This window comes from Diabrotica virgifera, chromosome 4 (genome assembly GCF_917563875.1).
Source record: "Diabrotica virgifera virgifera chromosome 4, PGI_DIABVI_V3a".
NCBI lineage: Eukaryota > Metazoa > Arthropoda > Insecta > Coleoptera > Chrysomelidae > Diabrotica > Diabrotica virgifera.
Window position 1 is genome coordinate 118832633 of NC_065446.1, and position 17982 is coordinate 118850614.

The 17982-nt window shown below is 33.7% G+C and overlaps 1 protein-coding gene across 3 annotated transcripts in view; it reads right to left on the reverse strand.

The window, feature by feature from the left end:
* LOC126883135 (acetyl-CoA carboxylase) overlaps positions 1-17982 on the reverse strand; it is a 465330-nt gene that overhangs the window by 234939 nt on the left and 212409 nt on the right. For all 3 annotated transcript variants that reach the window (XM_050648387.1, XM_050648384.1, XM_050648388.1), the window contains exon 4: positions 15049-15193. In XM_050648387.1, coding sequence (XP_050504344.1) covers positions 15049-15193 — 145 coding nt within the window. The remainder of the gene's footprint in view (positions 1-15048; positions 15194-17982) is intronic.

The window sequence follows — 17982 nt, forward strand, 5'->3', positions numbered from 1 at the left end:
CAGAAAACAGAAAAAAATATTTACTTGACAAATAAACATTGCTTTTCGCTTAAATTAAATGTTCAAACTGCCAAGGGGCAGGTGGGTGGCAGCTTGAACATTAAATTTAAGCGAAAAGCAATGTTTACTTGTCAAATTACATATATTCTTCTTTTTGTGTCAATTAATGTAATAAATAAAATTTGGACGCCCTGTATAAATAATTATATAAATGTTTATATAACTGAATAAAGGATTGAGGCACCTTTCCACGAGCTGTCACACGAGCCCTATTCTTATTTAAAAAGCATAGATTATTTCATCACGCCCAGATGTATGACGTCACTATACCCTGTTTTTACACTAGGAGTAAACTCAAAAGACAGATTCACACTCAATAATGTCGCTAGAAAAATCACCAGATTCATCTTTTCTGGTTGATCATGTCGGTCTTCGATGATAATCCATAAATATTATGTTACCTACATATATAAACCTTTCCTTGACCGTGCGGGGTATTTTAGGTACCCCAGATGTGGTTTTGTTTTTATAACTTTTCAAAATATATTTTTTTTCTCCCTCCAGGTAATCTTAGAAAATACATTACCAAATCGATTTTTTATAAAAATTATTAGATATAATTTCAATGTTCTACTAAAATTGAAATTATAATTACTTGGGGTACCTCCGTTACCACGCATGGCCTACTGCGAATTGAAATCAAAGGGTCAGTTGACACCGGAAATTACAGAAAATCAGACAGAAAAACTAAAACATCATGTAGTACATTCAGAAAACTGATAGTAGGAAATCTGTATATCCTAACTGTAAAAATAATGAATAAGAGCAAATTCTAATAAAAGGTCAAAATAAAAAAATGTACATTGTTTGATAACAAAAACAAATTATTTCAGTGACTAGTACTTTACTGTATAACTTTACAAACGATAGTGTACAATTTAAATGATTTATTAAAGTATTTTAGTGGGGTACCATAGTTACCCCACACGGCTTGAAGCGTAAGTTTTTGTAGCACGGTTCCGGAAAGATTAATACGTCGCTCGCTAAAGAGTTCTAAAAATAACTGTTTTTTATAAAATGCAGACTAAAAATCTAAATATTAAAGGACTAACGCAGAAAACACAAAAAATCGAAGATATAACTTTATTTAACCTGTCAATTTTAAATGCCATTAGTGTCAAAATTTGATAAATATCAATAGTGTCAAAATTTCATAAGAGTGGAGTAAACTTGCCTGCCGTTGAACCAATTACAAATAAGTATTACGGTGCGGTAAATTTGAATCACTCCTCCTAGTTTAAAAACGAGGTAGGTATAGTATGATATATATGCCAAAAAAAATCATATTTTAAAAGTAACAAGCTAAAAATGCGAGAATTATCATAACGAACACTTTGTTTATTTACGTATTTAAATTCATCAATATCTATAGGTATACCATAAATATTTATACATCAAAATACATCAAAATTTTAATAATTTTATAATAGAAAAAAATATTTTACCCTTCCTTTTTTTGAGACAAAAGGTTTCATTGTACGTTTAAACTATTGTTTATGTAGGTATTCAAACTATTGAATAGATCCTAATTTTTTGAATTATAAATACAAATAAAAATACCTTCGTTTCGGATAGCGAAATAATTCAACAATGGAATCTACTGCTAAAAAACGCATTAATGTTTTAAAATAAAATAAGCCAAAAATATTCATAAAGGCTGATAAGAATGTTTAAACTTGAATTTATTCACTTAATGAATTCAAAAAGAACATTTTTTACTTGTGATTTTGAACCCTGAAAATTCTTCATTTTTCGTTTTTTTTTCAGTTTTAAATTAGGTATTTATAACTCGAAAACGATCAACTTACGATAACGATAAAATTACGATATATTTTTTGGTCAGAATAATGGTCCAAAAGACCTAAAATATTTGTCCGTGCCGAAAAAATTATTTTTTACGATTCGTTTAACAAAAAGTTGTTGAAATAAATTACGGCCACTTTTCGCATGGGCGACCTCTTGTACCTTATTCTGGGGTATCTTGTGAAAATGATTATGCAAAAAAATCTCATGGAAATATTTTTCTGGACTCACCCGAGCTATTCGCCCTGTTTACAATCCTAATAAGATTGGAAAGAATTCTAAAAAGAAAAGAGATAGAAGACAGTAAATCGTTAAACTGGAAAAACACAAACAAGCTGAGTTGGAAACATTGAAAAATCCATAACAAATAACAAACAAATTAAATGAGTATTTTTGTAGGTACGTTATTTAAAGAATTTTGAAATAATCATATATGTTTTATAATTTCAGAACTAAGACTTAGAACTAATAACACACTTTTTGAGGTACCTGAGGTAGTAGCAATTGATATAGGAAGATGACATTTAAGCAATACCCTATCAGCCTATCAGCTGCTATTGACCAAATCCGTATTTACATATAAAATAATTAAATATATAGCCCAATTTATAGCTTTGCCACGGTCTTATTTCACAACATTTTTTTTAAACTGTTAATTACCTAGTGATCTCAAAAAGGAGATCATTTTCTAGTGTCTAAGCACAGACCCATCACTGTAACAAGTGTGGTCTCTAAAATGATTGAAAAACTAATTTTTGATAAAATATTAAAGTTTCCTAACAAATATGATATTTTGAATAAATGGCAACATGGTTATTCCAAAACACGTACATGTATTACAGTAACTTGCATTGTTTAAATACATCCACACGACTATTATAGACCAGGGAATTTATCACAAAATAAATCAATTTTTAAATACAGCTATAATTCTACAAATATCTAATTTATGATCCACAGAGTTGTTATTTGGACAATTTAAGTAAAATAAAATTTGGTACAGTTAATAATAATAGTTTATTTGTTTTAAATTTTTCAAATCTAAGAAATTTCAGTAAAAGTGGCAACACAGTACCACGAACAATCTATTACATCTAAAAGTGCGTAACAATTCGTGATTTTTTATCTTGCGGTAGGTAGGGGTCATCTCTACGGTTTTATTGCCCAACTATTTTTCAAGTTTAAGGCCGGCCGTTGTATGAAAGAGAGGTCCCCAAGTCGCAGTGCAACAGAGAGAAAAGATTCTTTCCCGAGAGATGCTGCCTCTATCGGAGAAATAACGCAATATATATCTAAGCGAAGCGCGGACTCCAGACTTTATAGTCAGCTGATAGTTTAGTTTCAGTACAGAGAGGTATGCAGGTGCGGTCTCGCTAAGATGACTCGAAATCGTTTTATATATGAGGTGCGAACTTTTCATTTTCTAGGAGGTTTAAGGACGGGTTCTCGCTGAAAATTTTACTCGGATAAATACTGTGCTCGTATCTCGTGGTAAAATCTAAACCAAAAGTATTGGAAAAATCTATTTCGCATATTGGTTCATCATAGTTTGTTACCTACTTCTCATGTCCCAATATTATAAAATTATACCAGGGAAGAACAATTATATCACTCAAATTTGTCTAATTGTCTAATTTAGAATGAAAATGTAATTAATGTTTAGAACATTTAATGAAAGCTTATAACCAAGGATGGTACTAAAGATGAGCAATTTGGTCCGTCGGTCTGCCTGACCGCGAATATAACTCCTCCGTCACTGTACCAGGTAGAATAGCGAATGAGGTGTCGAATGAAAGCCTATAATCCAAGGATGGTACTAAAGCTGATAAATTTGACCAAGGTTGTCTGTCCATCTGTCCGTCCGACCGCGAATGTAACTACTCCGTCATTATGCCAGGTAGAATGACAAATGAGGTGTCGAATGAATGGTTATAATCCAACGATGGTACTAAAGATAAGCAATTTGGTCCGTCGGTCTGCCTGACCGCGAATATAACTCCTCCGTCACTGTACCAGGTAGAATGACAAATAAGGTTTCGAATGAAAGCTTATAACCGAGGATGGTACTAAAGATGAAAAATTTGACCAAGGCTGTCGGTCCATTTGTCCGTCCGACCGCGAATGTAACTTCTTCGTCATTATGCCAGGGAAAATGACAAATGAGGTTTCAAATGAACGATTATAATCCAACGATGGTACTAAAGTTGAGCAATTTGGTCCGTCGGTCTGCCTGACCGCGAATATAACTCCTCCGTCACTGTACCAGGTAGAATGACCCATAAGGTGTCGAATGAAAGCTTATAACCAAGGATGGTACTAAAGATGAGAAATTTGACCAAGGCTGCCTGTCCATCTGTCCGTCCGACCGCAAATGTAACTTCTCTCCGTCATCATGCCAGGGAAAATGACAAATTAGGTTTCGAATGAACGATTATAATCTAACGATGGTACTAAAGATGAGCAATTTGGTCCGTCGGTCTGCCTGATCGCGAATATAACTCCTCCGTTACTGTACCAGGTAGAATGACAAATGATGTGTCGAATGAAAGCTTATAATCCAAGGATGGTACTAAAGATGAGCAATTTGACCAAGGCTGTCTGTCCGTCGGTCCGTCCGACCGCGAATATAACTCTTCCGTCACTATACCAGGTTGAATGACAAATGAGGTGTCGAATGAAAGCTTATAATCCAAGGATGGTACTAAAGGTGAGAAATTTGACCAAGTACTTCCGGTTTTACAAATGGGACCGGAAATACTGTTTTAAAGTCACCGGAATAGTAAAAGTGATATATTATTCGACGAGCCTTCGCAAGGCGAGAACAAATATATACTTCCGGTTTCATGAGTGTCTTTCCGTCTGTCCTCCTACATACAACTCCTCCGTATTAATACAGATATAATGACAAATAATGAGGTTTCGAATAAAAGATTATAACACAAGGATGGTATTAAAGATGAGTAATTTAACATCGGACTTCAGTTTTAGAGTTGCAACCGCAAGTATCTGTTTTAAAGTGACTCAAAGTATGGTATGAATGTAAATGAATATGATCCAAAATTAGTAAAATCGTATATGAATCGACGCAAAGTTACACGAAGAGTTAAAATATCGACTTCCAGTTCTACTTTCGATTACTTTGGATGAAAACCTAGGACTTACGAAGTCCAATTACTTGTTAACACATGCTCTTGTGAACATGAACGGAAAGAAATAACACGAGTAGCGTTCATCAGCAAATCATCAACGGCTGATAGCAAAACTCTACGAAACTATATATACGTTATAGTCTAAGATCCGAATATAGGTCGACCTGCACCCATCTGCTTTCCGGATGAGACATTTTTTTATTAAATTTCATACATAGACAAAAACGACTTGCATGGCTTGCCTATCAGATTCGTGTCATAGCTATCCTTAAGGTGGGGTGAGCTTAGAGTTTGAAATAAATATTTCAAGCATATTTTTTTGAATTTTTTTGAACTTATAATAGAATTCTTAAAATCCCATTGACTGATCGGGTCACAAATGAGGAGGTCCTTACAGAAGAATGGGGAAAAACCGAGACCATCAAATCTCAAAAGTTGGAATACTTTGGACACATTATGCGAAATGAATCCAGATATGCCCTCCTACAAGCCATTCTCCAAGGAAAAATATTTGGAAAGCGAGGTCCAGGAAGAAGAAGAACATCCTGGTTAAAGAACCTCAGAACCTGGTTCAACTCAACATATGTGAAGCTTTCCTGCATTGCTGCAGATAAAATAAAGATTGCCATGCCATGGAGATCGCCAACATTCGTCACGGACAGGCACAGCAAGAAGAAGAGGATAGAATTATTTTATTTTTAAATTAAATAAGCATATTCACTATAATCGTTGATTGATATATTGGACGGCCTCTAATATCTCAATCAACGCTATAATTCAATGAATTAAAAAAAAATAAGGAAAAATATTAAAAAATAAGCCAACGCTCAGTGAATCATGTGAAACGAAAAGATCAAAAATATTTTATTAGCTTTATGAGTATTATGAGTTTATCGAGCATAAATCTGTCGAGTTTTTTCAGTTATAACGATTTTTGACTTTTTGGTATTACTCAGAAGTCAAAACAACCAAATTTTTGCTCACGAATGGGTGAAAATCAACATATTTATTATAATAAAAAATAAGCATAAACAAAAAAAATTGTATGTGCAATTTTTGTATGCACGTTAAAAATTCGGTTAAAATTCACATTCTTATTCCAGTCAAAACACAATAATTAACAAGTCGCTGATGTGGCATTTCGATCATCGACCGAGAAACACATTAAATTTTTATTACTGGTGTTGATAACGTGAACGGTATCAAATATCACATAAAAAATGTGGCAGAGTCTCGAAGAGTTATAACGCCATTGATGATGATGATGACCAAATACTTTTGAAATTACAAAAATGAATAGGTTTTTTTGTATTACAATCAAGATTATCGTTTTCAGGACAAGCAATTATCATCACAAATAGGATGTTTTGAACAGGGTTATTCAAAGCAGAGTGCTGCATGCACGATTTTTGAAAGAACTCACAATTGGAATTCGATATTTGGTAATCGAAATTACAATTCATGCTTAAATTTAATTGCTAATCACTATTTTCGTACCAAAAACCGGTTTAATGGCGATTGCTATAATAGCCCTATCTATACCTATAACCCATCTGCACACTAATGGAACGCAGATTCAGATAGAGCGCGTTAAACAGCCTTGCTACCTGGGAACTATTATAAATAATGAGCAGTAGAGCAAAAAAGTTGAAAATGGTGGAGGTATTTAGCATCAACGGTTCTCCTTTAAAATCAATATGACGGCTAACCCTTCAGCGGAATTCAGTCGCAATTTTAAATTTACACCACTATTGAACTCCCCTAAAGGTTAGAATTATAAAATTTGGGGCAGCTCGGAAACAAGATTCAATTCAATATTTATGCTCCCCCACCCCTTTTTAATATATTCCCGCTAACTCGGAAAATATCAACCGCACGAAAAAAATTGTCAAAAAGAAATAATTGTAGGAAATCATATTTGAAACAATTTTAAATATTCGTAAAAAAAATGAAAGAGATCAAAATTCAAAATTATGTAAAAGTTAATTCTATCTACTAAGTTCTATTTTTGTATTATAGGTACCTACATTTTTGTCGTAAAACTCATAATTAACGAGACAATTCAATAGTTATGCTCTAACTCTAACCTCTAACTGTCACTATTTCCCCCCATAACTTGGAAAATATCGACATCATAAAATAGTTATTTTCCTAACTAGTGCGGAAAGTGATAATTTCACGCACGAGACTGCCGTTGACCCGAACGACGCGATAGCGGGCGAGGAACACACTTTCCGCACGAGTTAGGAATAATATTTATTCTAGGGCCGTACGTTTGGAAAAAGCCACAAAAAATAGAGTTATATCGATTTTTATTTAGAAGTGAAAATACACAAATCAATTATTTGACAAGGTTGTCAAAAACAAACTTTCAATATTAGTTTATTGCATGTATTATAATATATTATAATGCAATATTACAAGGTATTTTACTTTCCCGCACGTCGTGCGTGAAAGTGCAACTTTCGGAAACGAAATGCGTGAGTGAATCTTTAGTACCATGGTTGGATTATAACCGTTCACTATACACTCGTCACCTCATCTGTCATTCTGCCTGGCATAATGACGGAGTAGTTACATTCGCGGTCGGACGGACCGATGGACAGACAGCCTTGGTCTAATTTCTCATCTTTAGTACCATCCTTGGATTATAAGCTTTCATTTGACACCTCATTTGTTATTCTACCTGGTACAGTGACGGAGGAGTTATATTCGCGGTCAGGCACACCGACGGATCAAATTTCTCATCTTTAGTACCATCGTTGGATTATAACCATTCATTCGACAACTCATTTGTCATTCTACCTGGCATATTGACGGAGTAGTTACATTCGCGGTCGGACGGACCGATGGACAGACAGCCTTGGTCAAATTTCTCAACCTTAGTACCATCCTTGGTTATAAGCTTTCATTCGACAGCTTATTTGTCATTCGACCTGGTACAGTGACGGAAGACTTATATTCGCGGTCAGGCAGACCAACGGACCAAATTGCTCATCTTTAGTACCATCGTTGGAATATAACCGTTCATTCGACACCCCATTTGTCAATCTACCTGGCATAATGACGGAGTAGTTACATTCGCGGTCGGACGGACCGATGGACAGACATCCTTGGTCTAATTTCTCATCTTTAGTACCATCTTTGGATTATAAGCTTTCATTCGACACCTCATTTGTCATTCTACCTGGTACAGTGATGGAGGAGTTATATTCGTGGTCAAGCAGACTGACGGACCAAATTGCTCATCTGTAGTACCATTGTTGGATTATAACCGTTCATTCGACCCCTCGTGTGTCATTCTACCTGGCATAATGACGGAGTAGTTATATGCGCGGTCGGACGTACCGACGGACAGACAGTCTAAATTTCTCATCTTTAGTACCATCCTTGGATTATAAGCATTCATTTGACAACTTTATTGGGCAAAAATATTTCTTGGGGATTTTTTGTCCGGGATTTTTTGCGGGGATATTTTGTCAAAAAAAATTGTGGGGATTATCTGTCCGGGATTTTTTGTGGGGATTATTTGTCCGGGGATTATTTGTGGGGATTATTTGTGAGGATTATTTGTGGGGATTTTTTGTCCGGGGATAATTTGTGGGGATTTTTTGTCCGGGATTATTTGTCCGGGGATTATTTGTCCGGACCCCTAATAAACTCATATTTGTCAAGTACCGAAATTTCCTAAGGAAAGTTTCAAACGGGCCATTACGCTCCTGAATTTTTTATGTTTATTTAATTTTTTTCGTAGCGCCATCTTATACATAATTGCTACATTAACAGAGCTTAGATTCTTACAGATTCCTATACTTTTTGTGTATTATATGTACAAGATTTACGTTTCACATGCCAATTTCTATTAATTCCAGAAATTTATTTTAAAAGTACACCACGCAAAAAGTACTTTATTAATTCACATTTTTTTAACGTTACATCCTTCCGTTACATGTAGGCTAGTGCTAAACGGACTTTTATCATGAAATTCATTTAAATACTTGAGTAATTTAGATATAAACGCTCTTATATTTATTGAGAAAAAAGCAAAACTTTCACATTTTTTTATAAACAATACACAACAGGTAGGGTAGCAAAAATATGGCTGTAATTAGCGAGATATATTGTTAGTAGGTTAAGCATTTTTCGGTATACATATATGCTCTAGATTATGAGTGGTGTACTTTATAAAGGTGATGGGATCGCCTATACTTGTAACATTACCAATGGCCGGCCTTAAGGCAAATATTATGTATGTGATTGGAATTATCTATGAATGATTGCGAATTAGGCAACAAACACTTTAATATATTTTTAGAAATTTATTGATAATATTGATTGATTGCCGCGTGCCCAACCGATGATCTTCAAATTTATAATGGAGAATTTGGATAAACTTCTACAAAAATTATGTTATATTAATACAGGGTGTTTCAATTAATAATTTGGAAATATTATTTCAACTAGTCCGAAAATGCTTCCAATGAAGCTAGAGCTCTTTGAAGATGGAGTCTTGTAATTAGTTTTTTTAATAACTCTAGAACGCTTCTTAGTCCGTTCTTTAACGGTAAAATATTGCAAAATATCTAAATTTTAAAGAACCGCTTGGATTGACATGAAATTTGGCATACACATAGCTAATAAGTCAAAGAAAAAAGTGATATTGTGCCTATGTGTGCTTTTCCCCCGGGGGTGAAAAAATATACGACCAAACTAAGTCCAGAAATGGATAAACTGATTAATTGTAAGTAACTTTTGTTCTATAGAGTTTTTTCATTAAGTAAATATTTTTCGAGTTATTTGCCAGTGAATATGTTCATTTTTTCAACAAAATAACCACACTTTCAGACAGTTTTTCGCAATTAACTCAAAAAGTACAAGTATTTTGTCGAAAAAAACATTCTTAGCAAAAATATAGCTTGTAAAAAATTTTAAAAAATGGTGTATATATCACGTCTCTATACCTAGTAGAAGCAGAGTTATAGCTAATGAAAAATAGGTTCATATTCGTCAAATTCCAAATGGAATACTTTAACGTGAAATAACCAAGTATGAAGCACATTTCGGGGAAAACTCATTACAACTTATTTAAAGTGTTTAAAAAAAGCTTCATTATTGTTTTATAAAAAAAATTTTGCATCAAAAGTAAACAAGTTACGCTCAAAATAAAGTTAGTACCCTTTTTTTGGTAAAAAAATCGGGAAAATCACCTCCTAATTAGTATCTCAAATGAACTTAATCGTTACGACTTCACAAGTTTCTTGACTCGTGTATGTATTGTTTATATGATCTGTAAGTTTCATCGGTTCAAAGTCCTTATTTTTAAAAGGGCTGTAGTTAAAAGGGGTTGAACGAGTCACTGATCACGAATGTATGCAAATTTAGAAACACCAAATCTTAATCAATTATTGTCTTACAGAAAAACAAAAGAATACAGGATATTCAGAAAAGCAATACTGACTTTTTTGTTTTTTTGAGATTTTTGGTATCTCTAACAATTTTTAAGTTATTTTGAAAAAAAGCATATTTTTCAAAATTAAAATTTTTGAAAATTTTTTTTTGAAACCAAATTTTTTCAAAAATAAGCACTTTGAATATATGAAACTTACAGATCATATAAACACAACATAACTAAAATATTTTGTGGAGCGGTAACGACTAATTTCATTTAAGTTGCTAATTAGGGGGTGGTCTTCCAGATTTTTTTTTGCCACAACAAAAGGGACCAACTTTATTTTGAGCGTAACTTACTTAAAATTGATGCTAGAAACTTTATATAAAAACAGAAGTAAAGCTTTTTTTAAACCCTTTAAAAAAGTTATAATGGGTTTTCACCAAAAAGTGCTTAATTTTTTGGATATTTTACGTCAAAATATTCTATTTGAAATTTGGTGAATATGAACCTATTTTTCATTGGCTATAACTCTGGTTCTACGAGGTCCAGAGACCTCACGCGTACACCATTTTTTTTACTTTTTTACAGGCTATATTTTTGCTACGAACGTTTTTTTTTCGGCAAAATACTTACTTTTTGAGTTATTTGCGAAAAACCGTCTAAAAATGTGGTTATTTTGTTGAAAAATGAACATATTCACTCAAAAATAACTCGAAAATAACTCGAAAAGGGTTGACTTGGGGAAAAAGCTCTATAGAACAAAAGTTACTTAAAATTAGTCAGTTTATCCATTTCCGGACTTATTTTGGACATATATTTTTCCACTCCCAAGAGGGGGTGAAAGTCACCCCCAGGGCAAAAGCACACATCGGCACAATATCACTTTTTTTCTTTGACATGTAAGCTATGCGTATGCCAAATTTCATGTCAATTCAAGCGGTTCCTTAAAATTTAGAGCAAAAACCGTGAAAGAATGTACTATCTACATATTTAGAAAAACGATTCATAAATTACGAATTTCTAGTACCGGCCATAGGCGTCGTATTTGGGTAGGGCAACCAAATTTCTCGTATTTGGTTATTGTATCGCATAACTTTTTTGTATTTAACTTCGAAGCAGTTTTGACACTGGATTATTAAATTGTGAGGTATTCCATTACCACCATTTTGAGAATTGAAATGACAGCGTGAACTCTAGAGAGGTAGGCTCAGTATGATGACTTAGATGTTAGATGAAAAGAGATATATTAAATAGAAGATAATAAAAGAGGATAATAAAAGAGGGCGCCAACGAGTTTTTAACGAAGAAAACAGGTAAAACAAATAGAAGAAAATTATTAATGACATATTAGAGAAAATAAAGTAAAATAATTATTTAAAAATAAAATAACAAAGATGTGACGTTTGTAACGTTACATAGTACTAAAAGTCACTCTTGCTTTAAGTAGGTAGGATACACCGTTTTCTAGAAAAATAAATTTGAAAATTTTTCGTTTTTTGAATTTGAACAAAATTTGAAAATTTTTTTTTTCAAAAAAACCGTGTATTATACCGACTTAAAGCAAGAGTAACTTTTAATACTAGAATACCTAATAATTTAATAAGCTAGTGTCAAAAATGCTTAAAAATTAAAGACACAAAAAATAATGCGATAAAATAACCGCTGATCTAACCTTAGCCGCTTTGACCGGTACTAGGAATTCGCAATTGATGAAATCGATTCATCTCTGAAAGATAAATAAACGTATTACCAGTTTTAAAAACCGTCGTTTTTTAAATATTATTTTGTTGAAATTTTTTTAAATTCAAAAAACGCAAAATTTTCCAATTGATTTGTATAGTAAACGGTGTATTTCACAGTTTTCAAACTTCAAAGAGCTCCATTGGTACTATTTTCGGACTAACTAGGTGATTTGGGTTAAACCTCAATATTTTGAGCCCAGGAATCTACAGTTAAAATATTTCCAATTATTAATGAAATACCCTGTATATCTAATAATAATCAACGGATTTATTTGAAAAGCATCTAATATCTAATATGTATGTATAAGGATCGAAGATGGTAACATACCTAAAATGCGTGGGCAAATATCTAGCTGTTGGTTTTCTATAATTTGTTACAATACGCAAGACAAGATCTACCAGCAGGAAATCCACTCTGGTCTTATATTGAAATAGATCTTGCACTCAAAAAAATTTAGTTCGTAATATTGATTAACAGTGATTATTGAATAGTATTTCGTTGTAACAACAATTTAATTTTTTGTTTCAACGAACTTTTAGACATTGATGAATGTATTTGGTTATTGTCACAATGATTGAATAATAATTGTGAAAATAACTGAGATAGAGTTTATTTGTATCAACTAATTGTAGTACATAATAAATAAACCCAGTTTCTCACTGAAGTTGTTTGTCACATGGACTACCACTTGTGCGTGAGGGTTAGATTTTGATTATAAGAATTAAACAACATTAATTTATCTTAAAGTTAACAAAAAGGTACATTTATCAATAACACTCAATTTATTCAGCCAATAAGTTAGTTTCGTATATTTAATAAATAATGGTAATTCTTTCTAAAACACTTTCTTGATTTCGTAGGTGATAAGCAATTACATCGGTTTATCGTGACAACGTACAGATTTCATTAAAAAAAATGTACAAATGTTGTTAATATAGAGTAATATATGATTATTCCATAGATGTAAACTGATTGTTATGACAACGAATGCATTAATCAATCTATTACTGCGCTTAATAACCACAATCAATGCGTTCATGGTAACAATAAACGCAGTTGTTGAAATAATAAATGTTTTGCTTGACCATTTGAAATGTAACGGCTTTTCCTTATCGTGATACCCCGAGTTTCTCTGTGTTACCATTGTTTAAAAAATAATTCTTTGTTAAACCATGCTGTTACCTCTGCCGAAGTGCCGAATAATTTCATTTCGTTTCCAAGTGTAGTCCGTACTGGAAGGAAGTTTTCGTGTGTCTATTATCGTATTAATTTTTTTCTAATCCTGAGAAAACTAATTAGAATTTTTGAAAAATTTAAACGCAGAATAAAATATTACAGTATTATCGAGGGTCTGAAGTCCCTGAGAACTTCTATAATGATTATTTTAATTAGTCACAGGGGTGAAAAAAAAATGTAGTGACTACCGAACCAATAGCTTGATGAGTCATAGATGATGAGTTTTAAAGATATTTCTACGAATTTTGCACTCTAGGATGTACCAAGAAATAGAAGACCAGCTTGGTGATACACAGTTTCGATTCCGCAATAACCTTGGGACCAGAAATGCACTGTTTAGTATTCAGGTTATGGTACAGAGATGCAGAGATATCGGACATCCGGTTTATATGTGTTTCATTGAGTTTGAGAAGGCCTTTGATCGAGTAAAACATACTGAAATGATTGCCATTCTTCAGAAAGTGGGTATTGATGATAAAGATCTACGCATTATTAAAAATTTTTACTGGCATCAATGTGCAAACATCAGGATTGGCCGGGACACGTCTGAAGAACTTCAAATACGAAGAGGAGTGAGGCAGGGCTGAATTTTGTCCCCACTAATATTTAACATCTATTCTGAGTTTGTTTTCAATAAAGCAGTGGATAATGCTCAATGTGGTATCAAAATGAATAGCGTCAATATTAGTAATTTGAGATACGCGGATGACACGGGGTTAATTGCGAGCAATTATGAAGAACTTCAACATCTGATAAATAGGATTACCACAACGTGTGATGAATATGGACTCAAGCTAAACACCGCAAAGACCAAGGTGATGGTTGTCAGTAAGACGCCAATTCGACCGCAAGTAGTAACAGCTTATGGTGAACAATTAGAGAGAACTAGCAGTATCACCTACCTTGGTTGTAATCTAAATGAGAACTGGGACATGAACACAGAAATTATTATACGTATAGAGAAGGCCAGAGCTGCATTCTTTAAGATAAAAAACTTTTATGCGGGAACAACATTACTTTGAATCTGAAAATTAGATTAGTGAGATATTATGTGTTCTCTACTCTTTTGTACGGTGTCGAAGGTTGGATTTTAACAGATAACTTCTCAAAAAATTGGAAGCCTTTGAAATCTGGGTATATCGGATAAGTTGGGTGGATAGAATTCGTAACGAAGTTGTTTTGCACCGGGTGGGAAAAGTCACGGTAGTCGTCAGAACAGTTAAAAATTGAAAACTTTGGCCGAATATTTTGGCCATGTTATGCGACACCCAGAGAGATATAATATACTCCAGTTAATAATACAAGGCAAGGTAGACGGAAGAAGAGGGCCAGGTCGAAGGACGTGATGGCTTAAGAAGAATGGTTTAACATATCCTCTTGAATAAGAGAGACCTGAGAGAATGGTTTAACATATCCTCTTCATCCCTTTTCCGAGCTGCTGTCAACAAAATTACTATAGCCAATTTGATAGCCAACGCTCGATAATCGAGCACGGCACATGAAGAAGATTCGCTATTGGCTTTTTATTGCTTATTAAGCAGTTCTAAGGTATTCCCAGTTAAACTAACTTACTAGGTACCGTTTCGACGAACCGAAACGTTAACTTTTTCATCCTTTATAGCATTCTTTCCGTACATTAAATTGATAAATCAAAATGCTACTTACTTCAGTTTTTTTCTCTTTTCGAACAATTCTTGTTTGGCAGCAGCACTCCATCCCGAGTAACCTCCTTGGCCGTCTGAGGGAGCAGCTGGAGGGGGTGCATCTAATTGATCGTTCTGTAAAAATACGTCCTTCTCTTCTTCATCACCTTAAATACAATAAAATAATTAATTAATAATAAACCACATATAAGTGATAAACGGCAGAAGATAAAAAATGCGAAGAACAAGTATCCTGGACATAGGTGGATTCCGCGATGCCTTAAGTTGTGCTCACTACGGAGAGAGAGTGTACGAATATAAATACCAGGGAGCAAGGGTCGGAGCGAAGATACACTCCATTGCTCTCCGTAGTGAGCAAACCCTTAGGCACTCGAGATGCTCGCTGGCCATATGCTTATACAGAGGTGCATGCACGTCAACTGTGACGTATATATTTGTTTTATCGACTACAAAAAGGCATTTGTTATAGTTTAACATATAACATATGCTTATGCAGAGATGCATGGACGTTCACTGTGACGTATATATTTGTTTTATTGACTACAAAAAGGTATTTGTTATAGTATAACATGATAAGCTCATAACCATCTTGAAAGGAGCGGAATTATATGATAGAGACTTGAGATTCATATATAATTTATATTACAACCAAACTGCCAACACTAATGTGTATGACCAGTTGACAGAGACAGTCTCCATAGATAGAGGAGTGAGACAAGGATGCATTCTGTCTCCGGTGTTATTTAATACAGTCTGAAAAATGAAAGAATACTCATGAACGAACATATAAAACACGCTGTATTTTCCTGTCACCGTGTCACAAAGAAAATTGTCCAGTGCAAGTACATGTAACAATAATTATTACATGTACTTGCGCTGGCCAATTTTTTGTGTGACACGGTGACAGGAAAATACAGCGTGTTTTAAATGTTCGTTCATGGGTATTCTTTCATTTTTCCTACTGTATGTACTCTGAACATATCTTCGAGCAAACACTGGGAGAACTACAGGAATGCGTATTAGTCAACGAAGTGCGTCTAAACAACATTAGATATGCATATGGCTAAGTACGTAGTAGTCAGTAAGCGCAAAATATTAAATAAACGGCTTTTGGTTGACCAACAACCAACTGACACCACGCATACCTTAGTACCAACATAGACAGCCAATGGGACCACTCTACTAAAATAAAACAGCGAATAGGAAAAGCAAGATCAGCGTTCGTAACGATGGGACCTCTTTTCAGAGGTCACGATTTACCATTTTGTACTGAAATCTCTATCATCATATGCTACAGTAGGAAAAATGAAAGAATACCCATGAACGAACATATAAAACACGCTGTATTTTCCTGTCACCGTGTCACGAAGAAAATTGCCCAGCGCAAGTACATGTAATAATTATTGTTACATGTACTTGCACTGGACAATTTTCTTTGTGGCACGGTGACAGGAAAATACAGAGTGTTTTATATGTTCGTTCATGGGTATTCTTTCATTTTTACGACTGTATGTATTTTCTACGTTATTATACGAAGTAGAGGCCTGGACACTTTCTGAAGCTTCTTTAAGAAAACTCGAGGCCTTCGAGACGTGGTGTTACAGACGCATTTTAAGAATTTCATGGGTACATCGTGTGAATAATGTTGAGGTTCTACGTAGAATGCGTATGAGGAATGAACAGAGATATAGCTGGTTACAACTCATTCTTCAGAGAAAGGTATTTGGAAGGAAAGAAAGAACTAGGGAGAAAAAGAATATCTTGACTTCGAAACCTGCAAAAGTGGTTTAATACATTTACATATGTGCAACCGGACTATTCCGAATTGCAGCAAGCAAAGTTAGGATAGCCATGCTGATCGCCAACATCCGGAACGTATAGGCACCGTGAGAAGAATCCACATAACAGCAAAAAAAAATAAAATACTTGAATATTGAAACGACCGATGTTATTGAGTACATTGGAAAAGTATATTAATAAACTGAATTCGCTCTATCGAGATTCACTTTGACACTGACGTTAGTAATTTCTTTTTTGGAAGGTTCAATTGTCAGAATTGACTGGAAATTACTACACAACCAACGCACCTGCTCATTCATAGCCAATATTATTAATAGTAAACAGACATAAAAATAACATAAACCTTACGCTAATCAATAATTATTTATTTACACAATTATAATGTATTGATAACAAATGAGAAAATTATTTATTGTACAAAATAAAATTATTTTGTAGAAATAAACTCCACAAAATTTTATGAGATTAGTAGACACTCCCCCTATTTCTAATAATTCTTCTTCTTTTAATGAACGATTAAGTTGATTTTAGCAGTTAATAGTGTGAGGTAGGAATTTTTGTGTTGTATGTTTCCTATTCCGAATGTGTCAAAGTGAATCTCGGTAGAGCGAATTCAGTATAACAATAATTTGGTCATGATTGACATTGTCATTGGGATACCGTTTCAAGACTTTGACGTTTATGACACTAATATGAAACCTGGGAGACATTGAAATTATTTATATTTGTACTGCATTGAGTTTTTTACGTTTAATAGTTTTTTTATAAAACAGTTATTGTTGTTATAAAATAGTGGTTTATATAACAGTTTTTATATAATAGTTTAATAGTTGTAAAATAGTTTATTTTAGTTGTATTTTCCGAACATTTTGCTGTTGACATTGTGTAGCTTTTAGCTGTTGAAGTTCTTTAACGACTTTATTTAGTTTTAAGCAGTGAATAAATAAACCTGAGTGAATATTTTCAAAATCTGTTGGTATATAGATCTATTTTCCCTCAAGGGGTATGAGTTAACCTACAGTAGAAAAGGTTTTCCAAGGCTAACTAACATGGACATAGTTACTTATTTTTAGTAATAGTTTCTACACAGGTCAACAAATGAAGGCATTTAAGAGTTTTAATTCTTACAAATATT